This window comes from Wolffia australiana, chromosome 8 (genome assembly GCF_029677425.1).
Source record: "Wolffia australiana isolate 7733 chromosome 8, ASM2967742v1".
Classification (NCBI taxonomy): domain Eukaryota; kingdom Viridiplantae; phylum Streptophyta; class Magnoliopsida; order Alismatales; family Araceae; genus Wolffia; species Wolffia australiana.
The window spans coordinates 10,538,384-10,547,356 of NC_135842.1; the positions used below are offsets into that span (position 1 = coordinate 10,538,384).

Sequence of the window (8,973 nt, forward strand, 5' to 3'; positions counted from 1 at the left end):
AAAATTTCCCCAGAAGTTGCAGAACTCTCTGAAACTTTAGAAGCCAATAATCCCCCCAAAATTCTGCACGTCTCTACTAGCAGAAGGAAGAACAAAAGTATGGTGGCCACAACTCTGGGGTAACAAGTTATCTGAAAGCGTTGTATAATAGGGAGGAAGACCAGATGATGATTGAGACAAACCTTGATCTAGGTTTGTATCGGAAGGATGGTAGAGGGCGAGGTGAGGTAGACGTTCCCGGGGTAGGAGAGTCGAAACGGGAATGATAGGAGGGGTCGAACAGACGGGGCAGGGATCGACCAAGGATGAGCCGCCTGATGATGCGGTGAAGGGTTGACGATCGCGGGGACGGGGATCGTCAGAGACTAGAAGAGAACCGACCGGCAAGGGTAGGGATCGGATTGGAGGGGAGCCGGCTGAAGATCCGGTGAGATGATCACGGGGATAGGGGATCGCTGGACAGTCAAGGGGATGGGACCGAGACAAGGAGGATCGAGATAGTGAGCCAAGAGGCTGATCTTACCATAAGTCTTGACTGCCCTCCTCAAGGGAGGGCTACACATACTTATAAGAAAAGGAGACGATCTACCCTAAACATGAAATGACTAAAATGCCCCTAGTGGGCTAAAATCCCTAAGATACCCTCCGGGGGTACAGGATTATATCGGATATGTTGCAGTGAAGACTTCCCATACAGCAGAGAAGCCGAGGAAAATGATAAATGTGTTGATAGAGCTTCCACAGATGTCTGATGCCTTGAGGAAGTTTTAATGTTGGAGATGTCTGATACGAAGCTGCTGGTTCATACCGGGGAGAAGACGAGAAGGGAGGGAGAAGATGCTGGGATGGTTGTTGGCGTGCTGGGATGGACTACTGCAGGATGAGGGCAGGCGGAATGGATGTCGCCTACGAGATGGGTCCAGTGGGATGGACGGCGCTGGAGGGAGCCAAACACATTCTTTGTGATACTTCTTGCCTGCCCTCCTCAAGGAAGGGTTGCTCTATTTAAAAGGATTACAAAAGGTCCAAATGACCTAAATGCCCCTATTGGGCTAAATGATGAAAAGGCCCTAGATACGTCGGGGTCGTATCAATGTCCAATGTCAGATACAAATTCATGATTGGAAATTTCCACGCTCTGATGCCATGAAGACATCGAGCAAGAACTGGAGAGGTCAAACAAGAGTTGCCATAAAAGGATCTGTACACGAGTGGAATAGCAAGAGAAAAATGGAACAGCTTACCTTTCATAAGGGCACAGCTGTCTTTTTTTTCTGAATGAAAGCTGTCTTAATACATAAAACGACAGAGAGAGAGGATTAGAGAGAAAGAGTTTATGGGAACCCATTAACCATATTCAAAAGATAAATGAATGACCCTCTACTGGACCTCTCTAAATAGGCCGAATGCCCTGAACAAAGAGGAGGGGGAGTTAAACAGAGTAAAAGTGGGTCCGAAGGAGAAGAGCCCATCATCAACATATTGTGCTGTGCGATATGGGCTAGCCAGGGGCTAGCAGAGATTACGTCGAGTTCGGTCTTATGGGCCACACTGCCGCGGCATCAACGTGGGTATGAGAAGGAGCAGGGGCTGAGATTCGCAGTGCTATGGGCAATATGGTCCCACCACAACGAGGTCTTATTCAACGGGAAGGCAATGTCGGTGGATAGGGCTATAAATGAAGTGGAGAGATTTGTGTTTTGTTGGTTTGGTCCTGGTTGAGGTGGAGGGTATCGATGGCACGATGGGCCATTGTATTGGCCTAGATATCCCCCCTGTCCACGTGTACAGAGGTTCACCAAGCTGGGTGATCTTATCAACATATTGTGCTGAATTCAATGGGAATATGATACAGGTCTACCCGAGGCAATTAGAAGGTCAAAGCACCATCGATCAACATGAAGGGGCACGTGGTTGTGCTAAACCAATAAAGTGGCTGGAGTATATTCCTAACAATAAATCTGGCCATCCTACCAAGTGTATCTTCCATTGTTTCTCACTCCTATCGTCTTCCCTCAATCTCTGTATTCTGTTCTACCTAGCACTATCACAAACTTGATATTCCTGGAAATCCTTGGGATTTTTGCCACTATTTTACGCTGATTTCTAGTACTATTTTGGGAACGTGTATCAGAATAATTTATTTACTTACCCGTTTGGGGGAGCCTACCGCTATATTAGGCACCCAAAGTGGACAATATTGCTACACCATCTGAGCATTAGAAATATTAAACTCAATACTGTGGGCCTGAGAAATATATTTCATATCCACAATAAAAGAAAATAAATATAGAAGACCACAATTACATTAGACGGGAAGCGCAATTTTGTTTGGTATTGATAAAAGCAACAGTGAGAGAGTGTCATTTTACCTTAGTCTGCCAATTTCGTCCTTGTGTGATGCCAAAGCAGCTAATGCAAAACGTCTCTTCCCATCAAGTGCTGTTAACCTCTATTACCAAAACGAATAAAAATGACTGGAGGTATCATTTAAACAAAAATAAGACAAATAATCTTCTATAGTCAACATTAGGATAAGCAATTTTACCTCAAATGTGTTAATCAGTTCTTTGTCATCACTCAATGATTCACGAGCCGCAGCAGCTTCAACAGAAATAGACATCATTCCATCAACATCCTACGACAGAAATAAATCAAATCGGATAAGAAAATTATAGAAAGGAAAACGTGATCAAACTACATCACTCTTTTCTACAACAAAGTGTGTGGTCGTATAAGCAATGGTGGTTTGAAATCGACAATAAAATTAATAGGAACTGCACATTATAAATATATTTATGTGTCAGGTTGATCATTGATTTCTGATGATCTTCCTTCTTTTTTCTTCAAAAAAATATATATATTTGCTCCTCCTCGTCAAACCTTTATTGTCGTATTTAAGTTGTTCCGTGCATTGCTGAGAAGCTTTATTTTGTCATGATTCTCGATAAGATTCTGACATTCTTGGCACAACCTGGTTCAACAAAACTGAAATTTTAGCTCCAGCTATTGAATATCTATTTAGAAGAAAAAAATATCCATTTAGAAGTTCATCATATAGATTGGTTTACGTTAAAAGGTAATTTAATGGTTCTGGGATAGCCAAAGGCAACTATACTTTACTTTTGAATGGAAGAAAAATTTCCCCGCAACTCATCTACCATTTGCTGTGACAAAGCAAGTGACTCTATGCCAGCTTGTGCCAGCTCAACCTGTAATAATTAAGAAAATTTGAAAAATATGGTAACTCACAAGTTTCCAAGGTAATACCTTAACTTCAGACTTTTTATGACATCATTACTCGTCGAAGTTTATATGGCAAAGGAATGAAAAGAAAAAGAGACACACCTGCTCTGCAACCATTGTGCTAAGTTGAGCGTCATTTCCCTGATCAGAGAACAAGCAGCAGCTCCAAGTGAGTAATGAGAATATACATATCGTAAATAAGGATACAAATTTTTATTTGGTTCCAGACAAATGGAGAAGAAAGTTTTTTGTATTGGTTTTTTAAAAACATAAATATCTCGTAGCTTGGGAATCACCGAACAAGTGAAATAGCTGAAAACTTTGGCAATCCAACGGAGATCAGGAGGAACTTTGCAAGACAAAATGTCCACAGTCAAAACGTCTGATATAATGATATACAATTTAAATAGAATCTGAATATGTAGTTATTTGTTTGCTCTGATATTTATCTTTCTAATTGCTATTTCTTCAAAAAAAAATCTTTCGAAGTGCTATCTGCTCAATAAGATCAATGTAGATCTCATATGGATTATTTACACTTTTAAGTGAAAAGAATTTTGACTGTGCCACATTATCGTAACCTCAAAATGTCAGAACATTTTGCTTCATAGCTCAAACAGGAAAAGCAGGAGGCACTAGAAAAGATGTCATAGGAGAACCCCAAAAAAGCTCTGAGAACCGAAAAAAGGGCCTTCAAGAGATAAAATGTCTTCCCAGCACATCGTGGCTTCCATCAAATTCTTTTTTGTACATAAATAATTTAACGCGGTCACCCAACAAACCCATAACCACCCAAGTTTATGTGTGAAGAGAGCTAAAGCTCTTCTCTTACATGGTCAACCCCTCCCTTATCAGATTACACCTTGAGGGAACTATGATGCCATGAGGCCCTCAATCTCATGGGCAAGCCCGAATTTGGACAACTTACGCCCTTGAATATTGCCTCATTGCGGTGTAGCCATATTGCCCGAAGCACTGTCATCGCTCCTCCCCCTTCTTCCCTCCGCCTAGGCCCCCTTTCTTAATGAACTCCCAAAAGACCACCTCTGATGTCGCATTCGCCGCCAGCGGCGCTTGGATGGCCCAAATTGAGCGGGTGAAGGGGCACTGGAAGAATAAAGGGTCGCAGTTTTCGTCATCTCTTGTGCATAACGTGCATGCCGCGAATGTATCAGGATACATCCTCTCGCAGAAGATGTGTGTCACCAGCCTCTTGCATAGTAAGAGCCATCCAAAGATCTTAACCTTTAATGAAACCTTTAGGCGCCAAATGGTTCGACATGCCTGGATGATTGATTGGTCATCATTTCCCTGACCCCCATGTAGGCCTTACGAACTGAAAAGGAAGCGCATGTCCAAATCCATCCGTTTTGTTCTCCATGGCTTGGCCGGCACTGAATCAAGGCTTGTTGCATGCCCAAGAAATACACCACCCTCTAGTCTGACAAGGCACCATCTACCCTCGGATTCCATGTGTTGTCCCAACACTCCGCGCTATGGTACCAGGGAATGTCTCCCTCAATGGCCACCCAAAGACCACAGATCCTTCCAAAAGCGAAATAGGGGGTGATCTCCTAGTCAGGCGGAGAAGAAGTCTCTAACTTGGGGGAAAATCTGTCTAAGACCCTGCCAGAAAGGCAACGTTCCTCTGCCTGGGACTGTTCTCTCATCCCAGGTTAAACCCCGACCATAGCTGTCTCACAGAATTTGGATGACAAGGTCCTCCCGAGCATGCATGAGTCATATCACCCACTTTGTTAATAATTTTGTGTTCATGCTTTGTAGGTGTAGGATAACCAAGCCTCCTTGTTTGGTAGGTCTGCAGATGATATCCCATGCCACCAATGGCAGGCCTCGACCCTGGTCTGGCCAGTCACCTTTCCACAAGAAACGACGCATAAGACCTCCAAGTCTCTGACCGATTCCTGGCAACGTCTACCACTGGCTTCTATCAAATTCAAAAACACCAACAGAGATGGGCAGCTGCGGCATCTGCAGCAGCAAGCAGCGTGGAACAGAGAGGAGTGAGAGAGAAGAGCACAAAGAGATAGAGAGAGAGTGATGGTTTGCAGGCTCAATGAAGAGAAAATGTGAGAGAGAAAGAGATAGGTCAACATGTAAACTTCAATCCTTCATCATATCCTTGTATCGTCATCATCTCTCAAATAGACAGAACGAACATCAAATGACTCACACATCAGACTGATTTAGATGTTGCAAGTTCTTCCTCACATTTCGTCGATGAACTAAGGCTCATGGATGAAGAAATGGAAAAAATCAGTCTCAAAGATAATAAATCTTGGCAATAAAATTTCAAAAAGAATATTATTAATGTCATCTCTGAGTCACAAGTAAGATGCATTGTTCAGATAAACCTCCTGTTTGTTCATGCCTGTCACGGAGGGAGATGCCCCTGTCTTATGGGAAGACTACCGTTAATAAATTACTGGAAAGATGACGAATCATCATTGTCATCAGATGAAGGCAAACAATGGTTCTCATCTCATCTGACAGAGTTTTTTTGCAATGCATCTCTTGTTTGCAAGAAGAACCCTTAATATAAATCATGCATACAGATCGTTGAACAAAAGATTGAATTACTTGAATAACAAAGGAGCATGTTTCAAAGGAAATGACACCCCGACAAGGATAATGATTTCAGAAAAAAAAAATTGATTTTGCGGCAACAGTAAGTATATAGCATTAAAGAATCCAATCAAGGAAACCAATTATGTGCCATTCAAGAGATGAGGGGTCAGAAGGCATGGTTTGGCCATTTTGACACGATCACCGGTCACAGTTCTAAAGGACATTGAGGCAACATGTTGATCTTCCTCATCTCCAATAAAATGATGCGCTCCTCTAGTGTGATAACTCAGTGTGAGCAGATTGGAAAGAATTATCTTCATGAAACACTTCAAAGTCGCAACAGTAGTCCAATAAAGAATCTCATTGGAAGCAATATCGAGAGGAAGAGATTTGTATAAGCCGAAGATGTGAGGTACTCTCAGACTGGCTGGATCGGCTTCTTCCTCTTGTAACTTTGGGAAAGAACCAAATCACAAAATAAATAGTATTCTCGAGCAAATATAACGCTTATCAGTCTTTAGTTCACAAGAACTAAGATAAAAACGTGGGGACGGTCCTTCCCTAAAAACAAAGAGAATTTTCCAAGTAAAACCCTTCAACACAGTTCATTACAACGAGGTAGGTTCCAAGTCATTTAGATATTCTTGCGCATGATACCAATAGACTGCAGCAACTCTTCATAATTCCTTCTCATAGCAATGAAAACACTTATGTATGAAAAAACATAACAGATGATGAACTTAAAGGAAAAGTTGGGTTTTGATGACGAAAAACCAATGTCATTCGATTTTCCAACCGAAGATTGTTCTAAAATTCTTTAAACCCGAATCCGGGGCAAGATCGCCCCGGCCACCCGCAAAGAACAAAACTTCGAGCCGGTAGCGCATGCCGCCAGGAAAACGGAAATAAATGAGAAGATTTTGCGCTCGCACTTCGGGGAATAGCGCCGATGGGGGCTAAAGATTCATCAAGGGACGACCCGGGAACCAGAATTCGGTGAGAATTTGCGATCAGGAAGTAACCTGTTGCCGGGAGAGGTAATCAGACTTGATCGATGCTATATTTGCCAACTGCTCGGGAAGGGTAAGAAGCTTGGCGACCTCGCGAACGGCGGCCTCCTTGGCCTCGATGCCCAGATCCTCCATTATCATCCCTTGTTCCTACCAACTCTGGTGGGCAATTCGGTGTTTTGAAACTTTCCTACCAAAAAAAAATAAAGAAACTTCCCTACCAAGTTTTTGCGAGGGATCTTCCTTTCCTTTTCTCCTCTTCTTCCTCCGCTGAAATCTCTCTCTCTTCCTCTCTCTCTCTCTTCCTCTCTCTCTCTTCCTCTCTCTCTCCGCCTCTCTCTCTTTATTCTCTCTCTCCGCGCTCTCTTTCCCTGATTTCCTCTCCTCTCTTTTCCCCTCTCTCCTCCCACTCTCTTTCCCCTCTATCTCTCCCCTCTCTCTCTCTCTTTCCCTCTCTCCCTCCTAGAGCTGGAGGATGGATGACGGTCTCGTCATCCGTCATTTGAATTTCATCATCCGTCTTCGTCCATAGCGATAGACAGATGACTGAACGGTCGTATTTCCGTCATTCATCATTAGTCATCCGTCTTTGTGACGAATGACGAAAATTACAGACGAATGACGGATATGACGAATGACTATATCGAATGACAAAGACATAAAAATGTGACGAATGACGAGGAGAGGAAGCCGATGGTGCCGATGACGAGCATGATGGCGGTGGCCATGAGCAGCGAGTAGCCGAGGTAGAGGGTGGCCGAGACGAGCCCGCTAACGCTCTTCAGGTCGAAGATGAGGTAGTTGACCGAGTAGAGGAACATGTGCAAGGCGGCCGACCCCGACCACCGCCAGTCCTCCACGTAGAGGTGGGTTCATGAGAGTGGGGGTGGGTTTCAAAAATGTTCGTTTTCGGTCACCGGGACGTCCGTTCCATTCCGTTTACTTCAATAGATGAATGACGGAACGGACAAATGACGGAATCCTGCAGATGACGGAACGGTGATGAATGACGAAACATTTCGCTCCATACGGATATCAGAACGGAATTCCATTTCGACACGTTCCATCCGTTCAAAATCATCGTTCGTTTCTGTCCTCCAGCTCTACTCCCTCCCTGCTCTCTCTTCCCCCTCTCTCGCTCTCTCTTGCCCTCTCTCCTCTCGTGTCACGCGGTCAAATTCCGAGCTTGGACAATTGCTCTAATTTGGCACGTGACGGCCTCAGTGCTTGGAGCGGAACATTGCGCAACCTTGATCTCTTCTAGCGGAAGTCTTTTGCAATAGATTAAGATCGCATAGAAGGGTTTAGAGGAGAGGCTGGGGACACGGTCCCGTCGAAGAATAGGGTTATTGCATTGATATCATAAAGGGTTACATAGTTGTCTTGAGTATTACATGGGGGAAGACCAGGGTTGGTACCGAAGTAGGGTTGGGAAAAAATGTTTCGTTCGTTCGCGAATAAGCGAACGACCGAACACGAACACAAACAGTCCAAATGGGACACGAACATGTTCACGAACAGTTCACGAACAAACGAATTCGTTAACAGGTGGCATTCCCGAAGTAATGTTGTTTTCAATATAAATTATTATTTTTTCACTAAAAGAGAGAGAGAGAGTGGGAGAACGGGGATCTCTCTCTCTCCCGCCCTCTCCTCTCCTGTCTCCCGTGCCCAACCTCTCCCCTCGCTCCCTCTTTCACTCAGTCTCCCCGCTCCCTCTTCCGTGCCCCTCCCTCTCTCCCCGAACCTCTCTCCCCCTCCCAACCCCCCTCTCTTGTGACCTACCATGTGTGGCCGTGCCCCTCTCTCTCTCTCCACCCCCCTCTCTCTCTCCCTGCCACCCTCCGGCCTCTCTCTCTCTCTCTCTCTCTCTCTCTCTCTCTCTCTCTCTCTCTCTCTCTCTCTCTCTCTCTCTCTCTCTCTCTCTCTCTCTCTCTCTCTCTCTCTCTCTCTCACACACACACACACACACACACACACACACACACCCCTCCCCCCTTTCTCCCTCTCTCATATCTCTCTATCTCTCTCTCTCTCGCTCCCCACCCCATCCCCCGTGCTCCCCTCCCCCTTTCTCCCTCTCTCATATCTCTCTATCTCTCTCTCTCGCTCCCCACCCCCTCCCCCG

General features: G+C 44.6%; 1 protein-coding gene across 2 annotated transcripts in view; it reads right to left on the reverse strand.

The window, feature by feature from the left end:
* SEC6 overlaps nt 1-7,225 on the reverse strand; it is a 44,946-nt gene extending 37,721 nt beyond the window's left edge. The window contains exons 1-7 of one of the 2 annotated variants that reach the window (XM_078579231.1): nt 7,067-7,225; nt 6,858-7,004; nt 3,349-3,387; nt 3,124-3,212; nt 2,884-2,974; nt 2,549-2,638; nt 2,373-2,452 (exon numbers count right to left, since the gene is read on the reverse strand). In XM_078579231.1, coding sequence (XP_078435357.1) covers nt 2,373-2,452; nt 2,549-2,638; nt 2,884-2,974; nt 3,124-3,212; nt 3,349-3,387; nt 6,858-6,986 — 518 coding nt within the window. In that variant the 5' untranslated portion in view covers nt 6,987-7,004; nt 7,067-7,225. The other variant, XM_078579232.1, reaches the window with a different exon arrangement.
* Between the last annotated feature and the right edge of the window lie 1,748 nt (nt 7,226-8,973).